General features: G+C 50.5%; 1 protein-coding gene and 1 long non-coding RNA gene across 3 annotated transcripts in view; one reads left to right on the forward strand and one right to left on the reverse strand.

Annotated features, from left to right (window-relative positions):
* The window catches only part of UBTD1 (ubiquitin domain containing 1), a 52,159-nt gene extending 27,565 nt beyond the window's left edge, over positions 1-24,594 (reverse strand). The window contains exons 1-2 of one of the 2 annotated variants that reach the window (XM_060034353.1): positions 24,144-24,594; positions 19,332-19,370 (exon numbers count right to left, since the gene is read on the reverse strand). Coding sequence is in view for 1 of the 2 variants with exons in the window: in XM_060034352.1 (XP_059890335.1) it covers positions 24,144-24,213 (70 nt within the window). In the remaining variant the exon portion in view is untranslated. The remainder of the gene's footprint in view (positions 1-19,331; positions 19,371-24,143) is intronic. The other variant, XM_060034352.1, reaches the window with a different exon arrangement.
* LOC132439336 (uncharacterized) lies at positions 22,946-23,641 on the forward strand. Its single transcript, XR_009522340.1, has 2 exons — positions 22,946-23,273; positions 23,349-23,641. It is a non-coding gene; the product is annotated as an uncharacterized lncRNA (long non-coding RNA).
* Positions 24,595-24,910: the final 316 nt, after the last annotated feature.

Genomic DNA, 24,910 nt, shown 5'->3' on the forward strand with positions numbered 1-24,910 from the left:
TGTGAAATAAGATGTCACCTGCAAGAGGTAATTAAATGTTCTGGGCAGGCTGGCAGCCAAGCATCCAGACTGTCTGGTTGAGGCTCAGTGTTAAAGCTCCCAGGTACAGACAGGAGTTGCTCTGAAGTGGCAGGTATGGCTGCAGAGCCCTGAAGGAGAAGACGTTATAAAGAAATATGATGTGTCAAGGATGCTAAACCTTAAGATCGGGAATCTCCAGGTAGACAGAAGAGAAGATGCTAAAGAGCTGGAAGGCAGAACAGCTCAGGGCTGCCTCACAAGAAGAGAAAAAGGAGAAAAGCCAAAAGAAAAAGGAGGCAGGGAGATGAAAGACCTCTGAAGGAGAAAAGGAGGGAGTTACCAGTGTGGCCCCAGCCTCCCGTGGCGGTGGCCCTTCTCCGAGGCACTCAGCCATCACACCCTGGCCCCCCTCCAGATCCCTCCTCCTTGCTGCTATGTCCTGTTCCTGGTACCATGTGGCTCCTACGTGTCCATCCCCACACTCACCCCACCAGCCAGGTACATTCTAAAGAAGGAAGCCAAAAGCTTTAACCTTGCTGTTTGGAAATCTGAATCTTGCACATAAAACATGCCAGAGATCAGGAGGGAGGCAGACTGTGCCTGAGCAGCAAAGGACAAGACTGAGCGTCTCGGGGGCTGTGGTCCTTGCCTGGCCACACGTGTGGGATGACTTGGGCAAGGCCTATGCCTTATCTTTGATCCTCACCACGCTGTAAGACAGGTCACCAATGCTTAACCTGGATTCGTATCCCAGGAGTGGTAACAGGAAAACTTCACCAAAGGGAAGCAGACGTGCTCATGCAGAACGAGTGGGTGGGAGACACAAAGAAAGCCTGCCCAGGATCACGCAAGCTCATTGAATACAGACCCCCTCACAAGGCCACGGTGAGAGGCAATAAGGCAGTGCATAGGAACACACTCTGCAGAGGGCCAGGAAGGAGTTCCTCCTCATTAGAGCCATCCAAAATTAGCCTTGTTGAAGGAAAGCCTGGCCGACTGCCTGGCAGGGGTGCTGAGTGGAGCAACTCCACGCTGGGTGTGTAGCTGGACAATATCACCTTTAGGGCCTTTCCAACTCTAATTTCTGGTCAAAATGCTCTGGAGTTGAAAAGGCGATCTCATCCATGTCTTGCAATTCCAATTGGTTGTCCCCTGCTCCTGCAGCCTCCTGTGTAAACCACTGATATCAACTCACTTGATGTGTGGCAGGGGCTCAAGAGCCAACCCATACCCTTCTGCATCCTGGAGCCAGCCACATGGCCACCGGAAGTCAGTGAGGCAAAGTGAAAGGCACAGGACAATCAATGTATGCATGTAAACATCTGTAGCCCTAAAGAGCCCAGAATAGGTGCGTCCACTCCAATCTGCCCTCCCCTGAAGCCCAAACAAGTGCCAGCTTCCATGCCAGGGTCCAGAGACCTGGCCAGGTGGTTGCGTGGCCCATTCCAAAGGGGGTCAGGTGCACATTCCTGCCCAGCTCCTTTTGGAAGAAACCTGAACCCAGCCCTATAGCTTGGGCTTCAGGGAGAACAGGGAGCAGAACACAGAGTCCAGGCTGGGTTGACCCAGGAAGTCTGAGTACTGCTGCTCATGTCAACTCGGTTCAGAAAAAGCCCCTAGCAGGCTAAGGCAGGAGAGCTTCAGCTTTTGTAGAACCAGATCCCATTGAACTTGAAGATCCTGGGAGGTCCTGCAGTGTTAGCTGGGCAGCCCATTCTAATTTCAGACTGTTCTCCTTTAGGAAGAGAAATCACCCTATGGGGAACAGGAAACTACCTTCCTGCAGCTCCTACCCACGAGTGCCAGCTCTAGTTTCTGAAAGCACATGACAAAATCTCTAGGCAGTGCTGTTGGGTTGGTTAAAATCTCTCAGCAATTACGGGTCTGGGAGTCAGAGAGATCCATTCTAAATCTCAGGTAGACAATCTTGGGGGTCATTTAATCTAAGCCCCAGTTCCCTCCCTTATCAAATATGGATAATAATATTCTCCTTTTTGGATTATTGCGAGGATTAAACGAGATTGCATACGTTAAGCCCCTAGCACAGTGCCTGGCACAAAGGAAGGGCTCAGTAACTGGTAACAGTATCACGACAACAGTTCTTGGAGGATTTAAAGACCACGTTCCTGATCCCCCTGTGCCTTTGTGTTTTCTTGCCAAGCAGTCCCAGTTCCCCAAGACATGATTTCAAGTTCCTCAAACATCCCTTAGTTTTTCTGTCACTAGGTAGCTGTGGCCAGTGGCAGGCCTCGGGCAAAGGGACAGAAACCTGGGTTCGAATTTGGACAGCCTTCCTGGAGAGATGCTGAATCTCCAAATAAATCTCTATATCATACTGGGCACCTGTGACGAGCCAGGCATCACGCTAAGCACTGCAGATGCACCATCAACAACAGGAGCCCTCCCTTCAAGAGCTTAGAGTTTAGTCCACTCCATAAATTAATGGTCCATGTGCATCCACGCACCTAGGACCGAACTCAAATGCCACTTCCTCCCCCAAGGCGAGCAGAGCTCTGCACCCAGCAGCCATCATTCGCATTTGAGTCCATCATCCCTACCTGTGGAATGAAAGGCTGTGTGTCCCAGGTAAGACAAAGAAAAAGGTTAAAGGTTCATGATATTCCAAATTGGCAAGATTAACACAGAACTTGGCACAGAGTAGGTACTTGTCCTGGGGTGGCTGAATGGAAGCTGGAAGGCCCTGGGCTTTGGTCTCTGTCCTGGCTTCCCCAGAACTCCCTCCTAAGGGTCCTTCTCTCTTCCTAGGACACTGTGAAAGGGACATCTGCTGTGGGAAGAAGGTCGGAGCAGACGTTCACCAACTAACTATGGCCCCATGGAAGCCAGAATCCAAGTGCTTGTTGGACAGCCTCGCAGCTCTGGACAGTGCCCCAGACACGGCCTCTCTCTCCCTTCTCCTTGAAAGGGAAAATACCTCCTTACCAGGGGAGAAAAGCTGAGGTGGCAACTTGCTTCTTCCAATGGCTTCTTTCACTTCTTGGAAGGCATCAAGCTGTTTGCTGTCCAAGGGCCTTCACTCATGCAGTTCCTTCTATCTGGCTTGGGTAATCCTCCCCCCACACCTCCCCGCCTTGGACTGTACCCAGCACATAAGCACCAGGACCAGGGGCCAGCTCATGTTCAATCATCAGCAACGGGCCCTAGCAGGACTGCCTCTGCCCAAAAGCATCTCCTTCTAATTTATCTAGAGGTGTCTCATGGGCCAGCAAGCAGTCCTGGCCAAAGTGGAGTGTGGTCACATGAGACAAACGTGGCTCCCTCAGTCTCAGCCTTCAGGTGTCAGCTTAGGCATCTTCGTCAGGGAAGTGTTTTTGATCGTCCACCCCAAAATAGTTCATTCCCCCTACCCCACAGTTCTCTCCCAACACCCTCTTCGCCCCTTTGTCATATGCATTTTGATTATTTGGGCATAATCTGTTTCCCCACTACTCTGTGGGTTCTATGAGGGCAGGACTATACCTGTTTTGTTCAGTTGCATACCCAGGACAAAGCATGGGGCCAGGGATATACAAACTCAATGCACGTCTGAGCTTTATGAAGGTATATACTTCAGATTAGCTTTGAACTCTCCAGGACCGGGCCTCCACACTAGATATCACCTTCGTTTGGCATACAACAAGCCATCGGGTAGGCCACCCAGAGCCCCAAGAGGGTTTGGTCCAACCGAGACAAGGCAGGCAGGATGCCCCCATATAGTGCGAGCCATCCTGAGGCACCTCCAGTAAACACCTGTAGGGCCGCAGGACACAGAACGACAAGACAATACAGTCTCCTGTTGGAAAATCGCGTTTCCCAGCCTTTTTAAGCACACACCCTTTTGATAAATACAGTCTTCACTCACACACTCACACACACACACACACACACACACACACACACAAAACTGTGCCATGCCCGACTTGGGAATTACTGTAGCATCAGGCAAGATTTCTGCCAAACTCTACCTTTGATAGTTTACATTTTAAAAATGGTTTATTTTCCAAACCTAAGATGTGATTACGATACTGAATATGCTCTTTCAAACTTCCTATATGCCCCAATCCCCAGAGATTCTGATTCAATCTCTCTCCCATTGATGATCACCGCTCACAGACAAGAATAGAACACAGAGGGCCGACTGCAAAGAGCAGAAGTGTTCTAAACAGAATGTGTGGAAGAGGCAACCTCTGGGGCATAGTTCTAGCACACTCAGAACAGAATGGCAACATGATCTCAGTGGGAAGAGTATCGAATGGAAGTCAAGAGATTAGACTATTATTTCTAGTTCTGAAGTTCCTTTGTCTGGATAATGTCAAATTAAGTTCTTAAGACTAGGAGGATGTAGAAAACAAACTGATGGCTACCGGGGTTAAGGGTGGGGGAGAGAGGGATAAATTAGAAGATTGGGATTGAGATATACACACTACTATATCTAAAATAGATAACTAATAAGAACCTACTGTACAGCACAGGGAACTCTACTCAATACTCTCTAATGGCCTATATGGGAAAAGAATCTAAAAAAGAGTGGATATATGTATATGTATAACTGATTCACTTTGCTGTACACCTGAAACTAACACAACACTGTAAATCAATTATACTCCAATAAGAATTAAAAAAAAAAAAGACTAGGAGGCATTTTCCCATCTGTAAAATGGGACACTGGTATGGGGGAGTCCACAGCAAAGAGAAATACTATGAGCCCTGCCACCTGAAGGTCCTTCCATTGTTTGGGGTACGGAGAAACGAGAAACAAAGCACAGCTCTGAGAAGGACACTGTAAGGGTTCCTTATCTGGGCTAGTTACTAGTTTCAACAGGCAACTGGGGGAAAGGTGAACTTGGAAATTTAGGTGGGCTGAGGGGATGCCTGGCCCTGTGGCAACTCTCCTCCTCCAGTGGAAGGCAGATAGGTCGCCAACGTTAGGAGATGGGCATGGGAGTCAGACCCACACGAGTTCTACTCTCATTCTGCCGCTTACTCGCAGGTAATGTCAGACAACTTACATAACCTCTGGAGCCTCAGTTTCCCTCAGCTGTGAGAGGATGACTATACAACTTATGTCTCTAGGTTATTATGAAGATTAAATGTAATAAGGCATGTAAAATATTTAGCACAGCATCTGGAAAATGATAAGTGAAAATGCAGAGCATAAGCATTAGCTTTATTATTTTTATTACTATTAGTTTCCCAGTAGGATTGCAGGCAGCTGGAAGGGGAGCCCAGAGGCACCGGGCAACCCTCTCATTCTCATTTTCTATTTATTGTCATAAATGACATGACCTCTGTGGTCAAGGACAAGAACAGCTGGGTAGGCCAGCAAAATGCACAGCTGCTGCGATTTAGGAAAAGTAATACTCCAAGGGGCCCGAGTTTGGAAAGGAGCTGGCAGGAGGATACAAAGTCTCACTTGGGCTGGGAGGAGCAGAGGCTCTGTAGGAGTGAAACAGACAGAAACAGCCAAAGGGGCTGGAGGGGGAAAAAGAGAAAGCACCAGGGAAAGACCCAAACCAAAGACAGGAGGGCACAGGAAGTCGGCCTTCCCAGAGACAGGAAGCTGCAGGTGAGCCCGGAGGAAGCCAGGAAGCACAGGACGTGGGCAGCAGGGGAAAGCCGGGCCACATCCTGAGGGAGGGGTGGCTGGGGAAAACGAAGCAGGCTATCAGGCTGCCGGATGCCACTAAATGGAGCAAGGTGGCGACAGAACGGGAAGGAGGGCCACACGCTCTCCCCTCATTGACCTTGGGTCCCCTCCTCAAGCCTCTGTTGCCCCAACTCTGCAGGCCCCAGGATTTCACCAGTACTCCTGTCACTGCCACCATCTATTGTCCCCACCTGGGTCCTCCTCCCTAGGCTGGTGGCAAAACAGGATGCAGGTTTCATCATTTCCCCTTTTCCTGGGAACTTTGAAACAAGTGCTCCGTGGTTTTCTCTTTGGGGAACAGGCCAAGGAGGCCCATGCGGGGGAGAAATCACCTTCCAGCTCCACTCTGAAATGTACATGGTTCAGCCTGCCCACATCCCGCCCTTCCCCAACTGCCTCTTCTCCTTCTCCCGGAGGGAGAGCTCAGCCTCAGTCGGCCCACTGGACTCCACACACACAGCACCCATCAGGAGAATGCTTGAAGTTGGTGAGGGGTGACTAATCTTAGACCTAATCGGCCATCCAGGTACCCCCAGGCTCAAATTCCAGAAGGGTGCTGATCTCAACATGACCCCAGGTAACATGGAGTTGGCAGCAACATCATCCGGGAGTCGGGGGTGGCTACGGGAAGGAAGGCTCCCTGACCCTGCAGAGGGGGTCACCGTGCAGGCCGGCACACCAACAGCCACAGTAACAGGGCTGCCCGCATCTGTACAAGCTTTTGCTGTGCACAAGGCATCACCATGTGTGTGACCTCTGACCTTCCTCACATCGCTAGGAGGAAGACTGGGCAGATATTGTTCCCATTTTGAAGATGAGGAAGCTGAGCGCCTTGGGCAGCATCACAGTTCCTGAGAAGCAGAGCTGGTGGGCCCAGGGCCCATTCTCCAGAAGTCTCCTTCCTTTAGCCTGGGACTTCCCTTTCTCTGTTAACTCTGCTCAGCTCTCCCAACATAAAACAACAAGCACTCCAGCAGCCCTGCTGCTCTGTAAGGCTAACGATCTCTCTCCTTAGAGGAGCCTCCCTTCCCCAAGTTCCCAGTGTCGCTAGGCCCTCCCCAATGTTCCCACCCCTCCCCCCACACCTCTGGCCCTCCTTCTGCTTCCGACAACCTGTCACCCAATCCTGTGGATTCTTTCTTCAAAGGGACTTCCACTCCCAACATATCAGGGCAGACCTTTCCCCTCCTCCCCCTAGTTGGCCTGGCTGTCTTCAGCCATGCTCCATCCCTTCCCCAGCCATCCTTCTCAGCCTCGGAGTCCAGGGTACCCTTTCAAGTCCCCGGCAGCGTGCCCTGGCCACACGTTCCCAGTGGCTCCCCATCCCCTCCACACCCCTGGCCCACAGCTCAGCTCTCAAGGTGCCTTTCAGGCCTTGCCTCTTACTGTCCCCTCCCCGAAGCACACACTGGCCCCCCGGCCCCTCCCTGCACCCTTGCTTCAGTTCAGACTGGTCCCCCTTCCTGAGCCCCCTCCTCTCTTCCATCTTCCAGGCTCCCCTCTCCTCTGTCCGCAAGCATTCCCCCTGACTGCAGGAGGTATGAGGAGACCATTTCTTAACACCTGCCCTGCCCAGAGCCCTGAAAGGGGCAGCCCAGCATCCTGCAGGATCAGGCGCCCACCTGCTGCCTGTACCTGGGTGGTCCCTGGCCACAGAGTAGCCAATCTACTCGCTGCCAGAACTTGGCACTGGTGTGCTCAGTCACGGAACAAGCCGATGAGTAAGAAGAGAAGGCTGGGTCTACGGAGGGGGAAGCCAGGAGCAGATGCTCAGACACAAGCGGAGAGGCCAACAGCCCCCAAAAGACAGAGCCGCCTCCATTCCTGACTGCTCTTCAGGCCCAGCTCCCATGAGGCCGGCTGCCTCGCTGTAATCCTGCCAACAAACCCTTTCCCCCTGAGCTAACGCGGAGGGGCCCCTGCTCTGTGGGGAACACTGCCAACACCAGCCCGGGGAGCCCTGCCGCCTCCGTCTGACAGTCCCAACTGGAAGAGCCGTGTACTCAGCAACAAGCAGGCTCTGCCAAGGGTCACTTCTCTTCCTGCCTCCCTGGGAGCCTAGTAAGTGCTCCTCTTACACCTGCTCCTGCCCTGGGACTGGAGCTCCTCACCGAGGGCTGGAGGAGCTCACAGCTTTGGAGCTGTCTGTGCGGCTCACGACTGCCCCTCTTCTGGAGCTGCCCCGCATCCGCACGGGGTCAGAAGTGGCCCCCACGAGACAGGTTTTACTGCATGTGACCCCACCCCCTGGCTGGAGCTGAGTGGACCAAGCTGGGCCAATTGGACCCACTGCTCTGGTAATCTGGACTTTGGGCTGGGAGAGCTAAGCCCCCCTGAGTGTGGCTGGAGCTGCAGCAGGAACACTGGGGCCGTGTGGCCTGAAGGAGGAGGAAGCCCGGCTGCAGAGACAGGAGGAAGCCCAAGGAGAAGCCGAGTTGAGGGGAAGAGGGAGAATCTGACAAGGTTTTTCCAATCCCTGCTTAAGGCCAGGCAGCAATCTTGCCGTGGGGTCCTGCGCACCCCCTGAAACCCTGTAATTAATCACCTTTTGTGCTTAAGCTAGATTCAGCTGGTTTCTGTTAACTCGAAATCAAGGGGTCCTAACAAAGCTGGGATCTCCCTTATGCTTCTGCAGGAATACAAAGCAGGTGCCTGACAAACAAACTTGCTGAATGAAGAAAACTGGCCCCAGATCCTGGCTTTCTGATTCCTGCCAAAGGTACCACCATGCTCTACAAATACTCCACGTATCAAGTATGTAACTCAGCCCCAGGCAACTTAAGTTAAATGCACGTTCCTTGCCTGAAGTGCATTATATCCTCATTTTCATCTCATCTTTGGGACAAACCAGCACTCAAAGGAAAGGCAAGCGGGAGCAGGCTGGAGAAAAATAGCCCATGGCAGTGCGGGCCAGCACATCCAACTGGATCTGCAAACTGTGCTCCCCTGGGCTGCCCCCACTACAGAAACCTCTGCCCCGAGATTTCTGTCCCTGTACCATTCTCCCCTCCCCCAAGATGACCATCAAAGTCTCCAAGAGGTCACAAAGTTTCCACCCCTATTGATGGGTCATTTATGCCAGAGGCCATTGCAAGGCCAGACCATGAATCCTAAGTCTAGAAGAAGAAACCTCAGAGGGTTGTCTCACCTAGTGGTTTTCAAATTGTGCACTCTGCGGGACCCTGAGACTTCAATGGAACCTCTTGGGTCTCCAGTGTCCCCAGCCTCAACCAGGGGCACGCCCATTTGGTTGTATATATCAGGCTACCTTGTAAGCTTGCATCTGAAAGGGTTCCAGTGGCTTAAACCAATAGTACAAAACTCCTGGGCTTCCCTGGTGGCGCAGTGGTCGACAGTCCGCCTGCTGATGCAGGGGACACGGGATCCTGCTCCAGTCCGGGAAGATCCCACATGCCGCGGAGCGGCTGGGCCCGTGAGCCATGGACACTGAGCCTGCGCGTCCAGAGCCTGTGCTCCGCAACGGGAGAGGCCACAACAGTGAGAGGCCCGCGTACTGCAAACAAACAAACAAACAAACAAAAATACCTGTTCCAGACCAATTTCTTTATCATTCAGATGATGAGCCAGAGATTCATAGGCATAAGGCCACACAGGTGCCAAGTGGCTGAGCTGGAAGAGAACTCTGGGCTCTGAACTCTCCCTACTGCCCCTTTCCCTAGGCAGCTCCTTTAAAGGCTCTCTTGGAACTGGGAGGGGTCAGAACCCCGGTCCTGTGTGGGTGAGCACTGGCTGGGGAACACAGAGAGAGCGCTGAAGATACAACGCAGAGCCCATCTGACGGGCGCTGAGTCCCAGGTGACCCTGTCTGCATCAGCTGAAGGGCAATGCTAAACGGTCAGAACAACATGGAGATGTCCTGATGCTAGTCCTCCGCTATATATAGTTTCTCCCCTGAAATGACCTCAGGTAGCAGCACAGCTTTGTGGTGTGGCAAAATCGGCTGTGTGGCCCCAACTCCAGGGGAGGAGAACTCTCCTCGAGAAACCGGATGGTAAGTAAGAAAGAGAGGAGTCTGTGGGATGGGGGTGTGTCGGGGGGAGCGAGCTTTTGAGACGACTCAGGACAAATTCTTTCCCTTGACCCCCTGGGAAGCAGCAGTGAGGAGTAAACCTGAGACTCTTCTGCAGTGGGCGACGAAATCTGAGTCCCAGCTCTGGGTGGAGGAGGCCCTGCTTCCTCACAGGCTCCGATCCCATCTGCTCACGGATGTTGGGTGCCTCTTCCTGAAGCACTTCATTCATTGCACTCCATGTGTAAGGAACCAGCAGAGGCTTGCTCTGACCTACGCTCCCCATTTGCTATTCGAGACCTTCCCTTAACCTTGGTGTACACCGCCAATTTGATTCTACTGCCTAAAAAATAAAAAAGAAAGAAAGGCTAGAAGAACAAACGCCAAACGGGAATGGAGACTCCCTCTGAGTGGTGGGAATATGAAGGAGATTTTCTTCTTTGGGCTTTCTGGTATTGCTCACATTTTTTACATAAACACAGACTGCTTTTACAATAAAGAAAATCGTATTACTTGCTTCTCTCCAACCTGCACCCCTTACTCAAATCACTAACCCTTCTGTAAACTCTCCTCACTTACACTTAATATCTGCCCTATCCAACCTCGACTCTTTCTCAAGTGTCTACACGTTGCCTTTGTCTCTACCTGTCTACACCGCATGATTCAGCACTTGTCTACACATTATCTTGCCTGAAATTGTATCACACCTCTATTTGTCTTTGCTCCTTCCCCCAGATAGACTGTAAGCCATCATGGATGATGAGACATACGTGTATAATATGCATACACGGGAATGAGGCAGGATGTACAGAAAAGACACAGGAAATGGAGTCAATTCCCTGGGTCAGGTACCAGCTCCACTTCTGACTGCACAGGACAGACCACAGACCAGGGGCTTGACATTTCTGAACCAGTTCCTCCAGCCGAATTCCTTATTAATGCCAATTCTCTTCTAAAAGGTAAGGGTGGATTCTGAGCAGCCCCACAGCTTTTGGATCACTTCACCTCTAAAAACTGAGGCCCCAGGCCCAGCCTACAAAAGGGGTCCCCATCAATCCATATCCAAACCAGCATCGGGTGGTGAGCCAGACACATGCAGAACAGGGCCCACAGGCTGAAGTCTCTCCTTGGATATTTCCCCTGGGCCTAGGCCCCTGGCATAGATGAATGCCCAAGGAGTGGTGCTGTCAACAGTAGCAGACTGAGAATCTCTGTCCGGGGCTGCGGAAAAACGTGCTTAATGCCAAAAATGGACCAGACATCCAGGCCCTGGATCTTCCATGGGACATACATCAAAGCAGGGCAACGCTAAGCTCAGCTTCAGATAGGCGGGGTCAGCTACAGATTAAAGGGTCCAATGTAGCTTTCCTTCTGCCTATGGACTCCAAAGACTAGCCCACTCTGCTCCTCAGGGAGCGCGACCAAATAACAGCGCATACAGCATGTTTCAAAAAATAATTTGGGGTCTTATAAAAAGCCATAATAGCAGCGAGTTTCCAGTCAAATAAGGCTTCCCTTGTCCTCACCAGCCAGCCCTGCACTGGGCCACAAACAGGAATATCACACTGGGCCAGACCCAGATGAGCTCGGGGTTCTATGAACCTGATGTGAGAGCCCAGAGGGAAGAAGGGCAAACAGCAAACGGAGAAGTAAACCTGGGGCATAAACACAGCCGTACAGAGCACTGCCAGCTCGCCGGGGACTGTCCCCTCAGCTCACCCTGCAACCTTGGAGCTGTGTGTCATGAATCTGCACACCTGGGTGTGCCCACATGGAAATGGAATAAATAAAAACAGATCACAGAAGCTCAGTATTATTCAGCCCACCACACCGTGAGCTCCTTGAGGAAAGGAACTGACTCTTCACGCTGCGCCCTGTGCTAACACCACGGCCGGGACAAGGCAGTTACGGTGAATATTTAGGGGCAGTTTCCCATAGCGGTTAAGATACAGGCCCCTGGGGTACAACTACTAGGATTCAAACACCAGTTCCCCCACTTTCGTGGACTAGGGTCTTAACCTCCCTGAGCCTCAGCTTCCTCATCTGTAAAGTGGAGGTAATTATGCCTACCTCCTGGGGCTGACGTGAACACTGAAGGCAGTGATGTCAAACATGTAGTAGGGTGCCTAATGCACGTGGTAATCACCACATAAACGGGACTGCTTCAGGGGTGATGATTCCTGGAGCTGCTGTGAGGGTTCGTGAAAGGAAATGCTCCGGCCACGTGACAGTCTATTTTGGGGGAACAGAGCGCACTGCATAAGTGAAAAAAATCAATGCCATGTGTGATATCCCATGTTACAGAGGATAGTGTGGTCTGTTTAGCAGACACTGCAGTAGGGGTAGGTGGGGAGAGGTGGAAGGGGGGACAAACCCATGAAGGCTGTCGCAAAGTGCACTTCCTAACATACTCGGGATACATAGTGCAAGAACTGGCAGAAGCAGACTATTTGATAGTCATGGGTGGCAATGACGTCAGTAAACCAGCTATACCTGTTTAGGGCCCGGTGAGCCCTCAGTTGAAACTGACAGTGAGGCAGGTGTTTCATGGAAGGAATGCAGGGCTGAAAATGGAAAACAGTAACCTGGGATCTGATATCTTCCATTTCTCACCATGTGACCCTGGGCGCAATAGTTAGTATACACGGAGCCTCTCCCCTAATATGAGGACAACATCACTTGCAGTGAATTAACAGGAGGATTAGAGGAGATGTGTATGAAGTACCTACCGCAGGGCCTGCCACACAGTTAGTACTCAATAAACAGCAGTATATAATAACTATAAAACAACTGTTTTTGAATCCAGTTGCAGGGAGCTGTGTATCAAGTGTGGACAAGTGGCCCTGCTGTGATGTTTATCACTGCTTTCTTGGAAGTTCATGGAGGAGGTGCCAGGCTCCAGGAAGGAAGCCCCAGCAGACCCAGACATGTTCTGCCAAGCTGAGAATGAGCACACTGAGGGCACTCCCGAGCCCTGAACCTACCAGGCAAGAAGTGTTTGCATCTGTTCCAAGAGAGCCCAGAAAAGTAGCTACTAGTTGTTGCTGGAATCGGCAAGAATATGCGGGACATTGCAAGAGATCTGTAACTAACAAGAGTTGAAGTTCTCAAGTTTTTGTGAATGATTCACATTTAAAAAAAAATGAAGCTAGGGGCTTCCTTGGTGGCGCAGTGGTTGAGAGTCCGCCTGCCGATGCAGGGGATACGGGTTCGTGCCCCGGTCCGGGAGGATCCCACATGCCGCAGAGCGGCTGGGCCCATGAGCCATGGCCGCTGAGCCTGCATGTCTGGAGCCTGTGCTCCGCAACGGGAGAGGCCACAACAGTGAGAGGCCCGGGTACCGCAAAAAAAAAAAAAATGAAGCTAGATTCAAGGCTATCTCTGCAATAATATCACTCTTGTGCAACTTGCTTCCCGTTTGTTTTCCTGAATGAGTGGAGTTACAAGAATGGTAAATAGCCAGGGTACAGAGCAGAAGCTAGGTCTTGTATATGAACTTCATTGGCCATATATCTCAACTTGGGGGGAAGAAGAAGGCTGGGGACAGCTGGCTTAAATACAGTGCCAAGCATGCTGATAATAATGAAAAAAAATAACCTACTATTTACTGAATATTTTAATATGCCCCAGGCACCAGTCTAAGCATTTACGTGCTTTAACTCATTTCATCCTCAAGACAACCCTATGAGTAGATACTGTTATCTCCATTTTACAGGTGAGGAAGGTGAGGCCCCCAAATCCAAAACAACTTGCCCAGATTACACAGCTAACGAGCTGGAGGAGCTAGGATAAAAAAATGCAAATGGATACTAAGTGAATAAAATATTTGTCATAATTGTCATAATTACCTGTTACCAAAAGAAAAACTCTTACCTTATAAACGTCCTCTTTGAAAGACCTCAGATTTTGCAAATCAAGAGAAATTCAGGGTCAGCCCTTGCTATACACTCTGAGTGCAGGGGAAGGGCCAGAGGGTGGCCAGAGTTGGACTTCCCAGGTCAAGGCAAGGGAGGCTACACTCTGCTCTTCCCAATACTCTGAGCTGAACAAGAGTCAGTAGAATACAAGTCCCCAAAGAAACAATGAACTTAGCCTAGGTTATTGTCATTAATGGCCTACTGCCATCATTTGCTAAGCATCTCCCTGTGTGAGCATTGCACTGATCACTTCACACAAATCATCACATTTAATCCCTGAATACCTGAAGTGGTCTACTCTTGTCCCTATTTCACAGATGCAGAAACTGAGGCTCTGACCTGAGGCTTTCTCACCACAATGAGAAAGCAGAGGGGCCATTGCCTCCCATGGCTTCTGCCTAACTTACTTGTCAACAACCTTGGGCAGCTCTTAACATCCTAAGTCTCAGTATCCTCATCGGTAAAACAGGAAAAATGATTCCTGTCCTGATCACCTAACAGGATGGTTGTGGGGATCAAATGACACATAATATTTGAGAAAGCACTTTGAAAATGGCAAAATGAACATAGCAAGGGATCATTTGTCTTATTAATTACAAAGAATGACACCTGATCCTGCAAGCACTTTGCTAATGTAACTCTGTTGCCTCTTTTCCCTTGGGAATTTGGGGGTAATTCAAAGTCTGCAGAGCCAAGGCACTCTTTTCTTCAAGTCCCTGGCATCTGGGCATTGGGAAGTGGAGGTTCCTTCTGGGAGAAGAGGGAGAAAACAATGCTGTTTGCATTCTGCTGGTGTTCCTCTTGAGGAACAATCTGGCTGAGATTCTACTGCTTCCACCACACTCAGCCCTCAAACATGCAATGCACATTTACTGAGCACCTACTATGTGCCAAAGTGCCAAGTACTAGATGCATAATGATGGACTCATGGGACCCCGAGATATAGCCTGGGGGTGAGGAAATGAGAGGAGGAGGAGACAGCAATGGGAAGGGAGCGGAGTGACTCCAGTCCTTGCAGCTTTGCAGACTTCACAGCCACCTCCCGATTCTTCTCATGGGGATGGGGGGAGGCAGCACAATGGAATGAGCTCAGAGCACTGAAATTTGAGTCAAAGTATTAAAGTGAGTCCCAGCTCTGCCTCTGCTCAGCCTGTGACCACCAGAAATCAGTTTACTTTCCCCTATGTAAATTGGGTAGGAATGTTCTCATAAGGCAAAATGAGGAGAATCAAAAGAGATGATTGAACAAGGTGAGCAGGGTGCCTTAAGGTACTCAATAACAAACTCTTGTTTAGACAAAACAAAAAAACCCTGTGCTCTCTTCCTCCCATTCCTGGGAAGGTAAACTATACAGGGGCCAAAAGCTCAGGCTCTGAGATCAGGCCCTGCTGTTTACAAGCTGCATGGCCTTAGAGAGGAGACATTACCTTTCTAAGGCTCCATTTCTTCCGCTGTGAAAAGGTAATAATAGTATCCACCCATAGGATGGATGTGAAGATTAATCAAGATACTGCACAGGAGGCTCCTGGCACATGGTACACACCCAGCAAAGGTGAGCTGTTGCTAATTTCATCTCTACAAGCCCTTAAAAAGAACAAAATTCCAAGTCCACAGGCTCGCCTCTAAGATCCAGGCTGCCTGGTAACTGGCTGGCTGCCTAGGTTTGGGCTCTGGCGGCAGCCTCCCAGAGGAGACAGGTACAAATGAGGAGCTGTTCCCATCCCCCTACTCCCCCCACCCCATACCCTGCGCCAGCCCTTTTCCTGACAGGTTCCCCTTTCCGAGGGCAATAAGGGACACAAGTTGAGGGCCTGGGGCTGGTCAGAGGTGTGAGGGTACACTAAGCTTGGTTCCCCTTCCCTGTGGGCTCAGAAAGCAGGGAGATCTTGTCCCCAACAGCTTAGAGAGAAGCACATGGCCTGGAGCAGCGGACAAGCTCACCAGGAGGCCATGTCATTATAATACTCCCTGCCTTTTACCCATCCCAAGTGCTCCCACCTGAACCATAGTCCTGCATCTCTTGTGCAAAAGGGAGCACTCAATATGAGTAAGACAGCAGTAACGTTCTTTGGGAGCCACATGAATTGTAACAACAAAGAACTGCTTTGCTTAACTGGAAGCCACTGTCCATCCATCCCAGCCATCGACCACATTATTAGAAACCCAGAAGCAAGCCAGATTCTGACTGACCAGAAAAGATGTCACAGAATCTACGTGCCCAAACTCCTGTACTTCCCTCTCTGGAGGGCCCCTCGGGCTTCACTTTGAGCCCATCTACTCTCTCTCTAGGTACGAGTCTAACAATCTCAGCCATATGTTCCCCCAGGAAACTGGAGGGGCTGCTATTTGAGCCTGGTAGTCAGGATCTCAAGAAGTGACCACTATGATGAGATGCCTCTACACACCCATTGGGATGGCTATTATCAAAAAGACAGAAAATAACAAGCATTGGTTAGGATGTGGAGAAATCGGAACCTTGTGCATTGCTGGTGGGAATGTAAAATGGTGCAGCCGCTGAGGAAAACAGTATGGCAGCTCCTCAAAAAATTAAACACAGAATTAACATATCATCCAGCAATCCCACTTCTAGAGATATACATAAAAGAACTGAAAGCAGGGATTCAAACAGATATTTGTACACCCATGTTCATAGGAGCATTATTCACAATAACCAAAAGGTGGAAGCAACCCAAGTGTCCATCAACAGACGAAAGGATAAGCAAAATGTGGTATAGACATACAATAGAATTCACCCCTAAAAAGCAAGGCAAGTGACACATGTACAACGCAGATGAACCTTGAAGATATTATGCTAAGTGAAATAAACCTGGCACAAAAGGACTAATATTGCCTGATTCCACTTCTATGTGGTACCCAGAGTAGTCAAATTCATAGAGACAGAAAGTAGAACGGTGGTTGCCAGGGGCTGGGGAAGGGGAGAATGGGGAGTCTGTGTCTAATAGGTACAGATTTTTAGCTGGGAAGATGAAAAAGTTGTGAAGATGGATGGTGGTGATGGCTACACAACAATGTGAATATACTTAATGCTACAGAACTGTACACTTAAAAGTTGCTAAGGGGCTTCCCTGGTGGCACAGTGGTTGAGAGTCCACCTGCCGATGCAGGGGACACGGGTTCGTGCCCCGGTCCAGGAAGATCCCACATGCCGCGGAGCGGCTGGGCCTGTGAGCTATGGCCGCTGAGCCTATGTGTCCGGAGGCTGTGCTCCACAACGGGAGAGGCTGCAACAGTGAGAGGCCCGCATACCGCCAAAAAAAAAAAAAGAAAAAAGAAAAAAGTTGTTAAGATGGTATATTTTATCTTGTGTATATTTAACCACAAGTTTTTTAATGAGAAAAAAAAAAGTGACACTGACTACCAGGGAGAAGACAGAGCAACAATTATAGGTGGAAACGTGAACCCCAAAAGCACAGCAGCTGGGAACCATTTAGTTTGGGACCCAATGTCCTACATTCTGAAAAGCCTGGGGGCCTCACACTGTCGTGAGTACAGTAACTGATCAGGCAGGACTGCTATTTTCATTCAGAGCCCAGAACAGGGTTCAAGAGCCTACCCACACCAATACTGCTTGGGACCTCGAGGCAGGCCACTGTGTAATGGGCTCTTCCTCAGCAATTTACCTTCCACCTGCCACAAGTTCACCCTCACCTTCTTTCAGAGATAAAGGCTTTTGAGAGAAAGAGGCTTTTGTGGTCCCCATCTCCACCAAGCAGGGCTTTGTACATACAGGTCCAAACTCAACACCCCCAAGTTGCAAAGAGGAGGTTATTCATGCTCAGTATACTTTGCTGGGAAGCATATCATCCGTTTCAGAAAGATTCCCATCCAAAAATAGTTTTTAAACATTTCTTTTATAGTTTTGCTCTTTAAAAAAGAGTAAGCTTCAATGATCTGGGGAAAATCACTGGCTATGGTTTTTGTGTGTAAAAATCCTCTACCTTTGAATAATGGGAACTTCATAAGTTCACAAAGTCTCCTTTCATCCAGGATCGCACTTGATTCTTACAATCTCTCTGGGAGGTGAGCAGGGCAGCAGTCATCCCATTGTACAAATGGGGAAACTGAGGCTCAAAGAGATCAAGAGGCCTGTCTAAAGTTGCACACACAACTAGGAAGGAGCAGAGAACCAAGGCCTTATTTCCCATCAATGGCAGATCACACTCTGGATTGGGACCTCATATCTGAGCAGACCATTAAGCCATGAAAGTGATTTTAAAAACAATGTTAGTTTATTTTATCCCCACAACATCTCTCTGAAGTAAACTGGAAATATCATCTTTTTTTTTTTTTTAAGAGATGATTAACTGAGCAAACAAATGACTTGCCCAAGATCACCATTCAAGAAAGTGGCAAAGAGACCACACCCCCTCCCTTTTGAATATGCTCAACCTTGACCACAATTTCTTGACCTTAGCATACTCAAAACTTAAAGGAGCTTATGCAGTTTTTATATAGTTTGCACCATATTTCTGTGAACTTGGCAGGGAGTAGACATACCTTTATTCTCTTTTTAATAGCTGGAAAAGAAAAAGAGGTTAAAGAAATCTTTAAGTTCCTTTTCAGCTCTAAAATTCTATGATTCTAAAAATTCCCCAGCAAGTCAATTCAATGGGTAGAGAGGCCTGGAGTCCACGTCACCCGCCTTCCTGCCTCACACTCTATCAGACCACCCCGCACCCACCTCTTGAGTTAATGACCACAAATACCATGTGTGCCTGGGAGAAGGGTCCACTCTTACATAGTTGCACACGTAAAATAACAAGAAGTGCTAACTGCTTGGTTGGGATCCTAGTAAGGGGCTTCACTTCGTCCTCCTGCTTCAGCCCCAGCAACTCCTAGCAAGAGGCTCCCAAACCACGGGAAATTACATCCCAGGTATTTGAGACCTTACCCAGGCCTGGGGCGAGAGAGAAGCCAGTCCCAGGAACAGAACACCACTTTGAGGTTGCAGTTAAATCTGTCCATTAGGATACATCCACCCACCTAAGATGAGACAGCAATCAGGGCTGCTCATTCCTGCTCTTCTACAGACTGTACCCACTCTGTTCTACACACTAGCTTCATCCACAAATATTTATTATGCACCTACTACATGCCAGGTGCTGCTCTAGGTGCCATGGAACGAAAAAATAAAAATCTCAGGTCACACGTAGTAGGGGAGATAGCCAATGTCAGGCGGTGGTGAGTGCCAGGGAGAAAAATAAAATAGGGAAAAGGTGGTAGATAATGCTGAGAGCAGGTAGTGGAAGGAAGGGGATCAGTTTTAAAAAGGATGGCCTGGTGGCGCAGTGGTTGAGAGTCCGCCTGCCGATGCAGGGGACACGGGTTCGTGCCCCGGTCCGGGAAGATCCCACGTGCCGCAGAGCGGCTGGGCCCGTGAGCCATGGCCGCTGAGCCTGCGCGTCCGGAGCCTGTGCTCCACAACGGGAGAGGCCACAACAGTGAGAGGCCCGCGTACCACAAAAAAAAAAAAAAAAAAAAAAGGATGGCCTGGAAGGCCTTGACTGACAAGAAGGGAGGAGCCTTGGAGGAGGAGAGAGAGGGACCCATTCAGATTTTAGGGGGTGGAAAAGGGGGTGAAGAACAAGAGATGGCTGAGGAAAGGCAAGGTGTTGAAAATCCTATCGTGTCTTGTAGGCCAACACAAGGACTCTGAATGAGACGGGGAGCAAAGGAGTAACAAAGTCTGACTTACAGTTTACAGCATCTCTCTGGCTGCTGTGATGAAAATAGTCTGTCGGGAGACAAGGGAGGAAGCAGGAAGGTCAGTTAAAAGGCCAGTGGTAGCTTAAACCAGGGTGAAAGTGGTGAAGATGGTGAGAGTCAGGTTCTGGATACATGTAAGGCAAAGACAACAGGATCTATTGATTAAGTGGAGGTGGGATTAAAAGGGAGGAGTCAGGGATGATATTAGAGTTTTGGGGGCCTGAGCAACTGGAAGGATGAAATCACCATTGGCTGACTTTGAGAGGACAGGGGGTGGGGTGGGCCTTCTTTCTGTTTTGGAAATGTTAAACTGAGAAGCCTTTTAGACATTAGGTGTGTTGAGCAGGCAGCAAAATATACAAGGCTGAAGTTGGAGAAACTGGGCTGAAATTATACATGTGGGAGTCACCAGCATATGTAATAATACAAAATGGTATGTATTATCATACCGGATTTCTATGTATGATCACACACACTTTGTATATTTACTGCTGCGCCCCCAAAACTATAAGCTCCATGTGGCTAAGGACCCTCTGTCTGTTCACAGCCAGCAACGTGCCTGGCACTCAGTAAATATTTACTGAGCAAATGGAGAAGTTGCCCAATTACTCCCTCAAGAATAGCCACAGCAGCCCACACAATGAGAAGTAGGCTCTCTTGCAACCACAGAGCCAAGCCCAGCCAGCCCAAAACAGGGCCCTGGGTCTGTCCACCCCGAGCTTGAGATTCCAGAACGTAAGTGGATATGCTTGGCACATCACAGATAGCTGGGTTTCAGCCCTGCCACATTCTCAAAGGGTGGAACTGGGCAAGACACCTGCCTGTTCTACCACCTCTATTTCTCCCCGGGATGGGCCTGGGAGGGGCTGCCTCACCCACTTCATGGGCAGAGATATCAGATCTATCCAGGGTATATGCATGGGTTGGTGGGAGCCCCCCAAAGGAGTAATTCCCCACGTATTCTCTGGAGCATGCAAAGACCACCCAGCACCTGAAGGGGAGAACTCAGACCTACTGAGAATGTATTAAGAGTAATAGGTTAAAAAAAAAGAGTGACAACCACAAATCTTGATGAGATGAGAGTACCGCCTAATCCTTCTAGCTCTTGGAAGACTCCCTGACCGGTAGGCCTTGTGTCTCTGCTTCACCCATCAAGTGACTAGGAAGACAGAACAAGGGCCAAAGAGTGACATAAGAATGCGTAAGATTTCAGCTCATTAACTTTCCAGTGTAGAACAGCTGCCTTTGTGAAGATGGTAAAAACAGCTCTAATGATCTGGTATAGCCCCCTCCCTTTCTGAGATATTGCAAGTGTGACCCAGAGAGGGTTAATGACTTGCCCAGGGTTACCCAGCTGCAGGCCTAGACCTAGAAGTCAGGTTTTAGCTCTCTGTTGAGGGTTTCTTCCCACTACGGCAGTGGTGAAGGAAAGATAAGAGTTATGGTGGGAGGCAGGGGGAGTTTTAGGCATTAGTCTTACAACATGAAACTATGTCCTTGTCAAAGGGTAAACTGCAGATGTCACAGGAATGCCAGGTGCATGCTGTGAAGTTAAGAAAGAGTCCGTCCCGGGCTTCCCTGGTGGCGCAGTAGTTAAGAATCCGTCTGCCAATGCAGGGGACATGGGTTCGGGCCCTGGTCCAGGAAGATCCCACATGTCGTGGAGCAACTAAGCCCGAGCGCCACAAATACTAAGCCTGCGCTCTAGAGCCCATGAGACACAACTACTGAGCCTGTGTGCTGCAACTACTGAAGCCCGTGTGCCTAGAGCCTGTGCTCCGCAACAAGAGAAGCCACCGCAATGAGAAGCTTGTGCATTGCAATGAAGAGTAGTCCCCACTCAATGCAACCAGAGAAAGCCCGCGTGCAGCCACGAAGACCCAACACAGCCAAAAATAAATATATAAATAAATTACTTAAAAGGAAAAAAAAAGAGAGAGTCCATCCCTTATACGAAACTTGTCATCCTCCAGAGTTCCCCTTGGCTTTGGACTGTATGAATAAAGCTATTCATAGTAGGACCCACAGAAGTGAAATAAAGATACACTAACAGATTTTTTTTTAAATGCAGATATATACCTCAGTAAAACATTTAGGTGAAAATTTTATTTATTTATTTATTTTTAATTTTTTTTTTTTTTGGCTGCACCACATGGCTTGTGGAATCTTAGTTCCCCAACAGGGACTGAACCCAGGCCATGGCAGGGAAAGAGCCAAGTCCTACTCACTGGACTGCCAGGGAATCCCCGTGTAAGCCTTCTAAAATCAACAAATATTGAGTCCTTCCTCTGTACAAGTCATTGTGATAAGCGCCTAGTGTGTGTGTGTGTGTGTGTGTGTATGACTATATGAATGAGACAGAGAGACAGACACACACACACACACACACACACACACACACACACAAGGTCTTCAAGGCTTGCAGTGCAGTTGCTGATATGACTGTAACATCAAAGAAATGACTAATAATGTGGAGTAGATAATTGTTAAGTAAGTGGTATAATGGGACTGCAGGAGTTCTCAGAAAGAGCAATCATGTTTGCTGGGGGGTGGGGGGGACTTGTCAGGCAAGGTGCTTCCAGAAAGATAAGGGATTTGAGGTGGACCTTGAAGAGAAGAAAGGCTCTTGATAAGAAGGGGGAAAGGGCATGAGCAAACACAGGTGACATTAATGTCAAAGAAGAGAAAGAAATCACGCCTTAAAAGGTAGGACTGGACCAGATTTGAACAGCCTTGAAAGTTAAAGTTCTTGTAGGAGTGGGAGGGGCAGAAAGATTTCTGAACATAGAACTTACAGCATTCAGAACAGGTTAATTTAACAAATGCCTTCTGGGACACTACCATGTGCACGCACTGGATGAATAACTGAAGATGTATTTGCCTTTGGTGGGGAACTAACTTCAGTCTGGGAGATGAGTTGGCCTTGAGGTGACAAAGGGCAGGTTTGTAAGACCTGCTGAAGGAAGAACCAGCAGGGCCCAGAGAATGACTCCTCCAGGACATGGAGACAAAGACAGCAGAGAGAATTCTTCAAAGTATAAATTTAGGCAGTTGGAAGAATGGAAGAGTAAAGGGAAGCTAGTTGAGGAGGAGAGATGCAGAGCTGGTTTTAGAACTGTTGAACCTAAGGTTAACTACATCTGTGTCTAGTGGGCATTTAGATATATGAGTCTGGGGTTGGAGAGACAATAGTTGAAGATACAGCATAGGGCCTTCCCAATGGACGAGTTGGGGGGCTGAGTAAGATTCCTCTGGGAGGGAGCATGATGAGAGAAACAAACGGAATGTCAGACTGAACCATGGGCGTCCCACACTAGGAGGTGATGGCGGGCGGGAGTGATCAGAGAAAAAAACAATGCCAAGGAGGGAAAAGTTGGGGGAGGTGTTGGAGTTTCAAATGGGAGAGGGTTGTCAACAATAAAAAAATGCTACAAATCAACTATGTGGGCTGAGCACATAAATAATAAGTATTTGTTGAATAAGTGAATGAATGAAAGGAAGAAAGTCTTTGGATTTGAGAATCAACTTTCCTCAGTCAGAAGAATGGCCAGGGTTGCCCTGAGACAAGAGGACTTCAACGCTAAATTTTACATCGTCCTCCCTATAAACACATGTTGCTTCTTGCACAAGTCATCCTGTCCACCACACAGACATCCTTCCCTGCTTCCCCCATGTTTCCCCTCATCTTCCGTCCCAGTTTCCGGAACTCAAGCAACACAAACCTTCGGTGTCAAAGGAGACAGGAAACTCCAACTAGAGTTTCTACTTCATTAACAACTCTGCCTGTGGCTCCTCTTACATAAAGGGATATGTGGCAATTGAGTGGAACAGGAGACTGCATTCTAGCCCCAGCTGTACTACTGACTAGCTGTGTGGCTGGGGAAAAGCTGCTCAACCTCTCTGGAGCTGGGCTTTTCATAGACAAGAGGAGGTAGGTCTATCTGGACTCTAGACAAGTTTCGAAGGTCTCTTTCAGCTCTAAAGTCTGCGATTTTATCATTCTCAGAAGGCCCTCCCAACACCCTCAGAGAAGGAAGTGAAGTGAGTACAAGACCCGGGGAAACGACCGCCAGACCTCTTACCCAGGCGAAGCGCCAGGATAGGAGGAGTGTACCCAGAAAGTGAGAAGGAGCTGCCGGCCCTCGCGGATCACCAGGGAGCAGATCCCATTCCCAAGGCTGGGAAGGATCCCAACAACCCGAGTGCGATTCCCACCCCGCACCCCACCTTTCCTAGACTCTCAGACGACCGGGAGGCTCTAAAAAGCCCTGCGGGAAAAATAAAGATTTCTTTCCCAGAGTCCTGCGCTGCTTTTGCAAGTCGGATTCCGGCAGACACGATCTGCAGCCCGATAATGACACAGTCTTTGGAAGGAGCGACTGTTCTCGTTTCGCTCGCTCCGAGTTCTGGGGACGCCTGGCCGCCCGCGCCGTGCCCCGACGGGCGGGCGTCCGACCCCGGCACCGCTGACGGGCCAGCGGCGCCCCCGCCCGGGGCTCTCCTTCCCGCCGCCGGCCCAGCTGCGGTCTGCAAACATTTCCTGCCCCCGCCCCCACCCCCACCCGGAGCTTCCCAGTTGGAGCGAGTTGGGCTCGCAGCCGGGTCAGCGCTCGCGGTTGCCCCAACTCGGCTCCCCCGGCCCGCGGGGCTGGACAGGGGGACCCCGTCTGGCTCCGGAGCAGCCATCGGGGAAACCCAGGCGCCAGGAGCCGTGGGAGGTCGCTCGGGAAGCCCAAGTCTCGGGCAAGAAGGAGGACAACTGGCGGGGCGCCGACGACCCTGCTCCCTTCCCTGTCGTTACCTGCTCGCTTGCGGGGGTGTCCTGGGGCGGTCGGCCTCTCCCGGCGCTGTCTCCCCACGCAGTTGCCCATGCTGGCTCCTCAGTCGGGCCCCATGCACCGGAGGCGGCGGGGTGGTCGGCTGCTCCGCGCTCCTGCCCCGGACGGCGGCGTCCCGGGTCAACGGCTCCTGCCGCCCGGCATCCGGCGCTCCCCAATCTCCCCCGGGGGCGTGCTCTACCCCTGCACCGGCTTCGCCACAAACTTTGCGGGCGAGGGGAGAGAGGGAGGTGGCCGACTACCCAGCACAGTCCCAGGTGGCCGGGCCAGGGGGGCCCGCGACGGTGCCCGGCCGGAGACCAGCTCCGCTGGAGGGGCGGAGAGAGGGGGCGGGCACCGCCGCAGCTACTCCCGGTTCGCTCGGGGCTCCCAGCTGGGGCCGGCCCCCCGGAGCCTGTCACTCACCTGCCTAACCCCGCCCCAGCCCGGCCCCGCTCCCTGCCATCCGCTCTCGGTGCCCGTGCCGGCGGCACCGCCCCCCCAGGTGCGCATGTGACCGACGACACCGCCCCCTTGGGCCGGCCTTGTTTTCTCATTGGCTTCCCCCAGGGTGCGTACCGCCCCTCGGCTCCACCCAGCCAGGTGCCCGCCCCACCGCCCGTCTCCCAGGGAGCTGGGCTGGGAATTATTCGCCCTTAAAGGCCCCCGGCTGCGTGCCCATCAGCCGCCCTCCCTTCCTGAGCCACCGCCCCGACTCCAGGCCCCGCCCCTTGGGGAGGGACCGTCCCAT

This window comes from Delphinus delphis, chromosome 16 (genome assembly GCF_949987515.2).
Source record: "Delphinus delphis chromosome 16, mDelDel1.2, whole genome shotgun sequence".
NCBI classification, from domain to species: domain Eukaryota; kingdom Metazoa; phylum Chordata; class Mammalia; order Artiodactyla; family Delphinidae; genus Delphinus; species Delphinus delphis.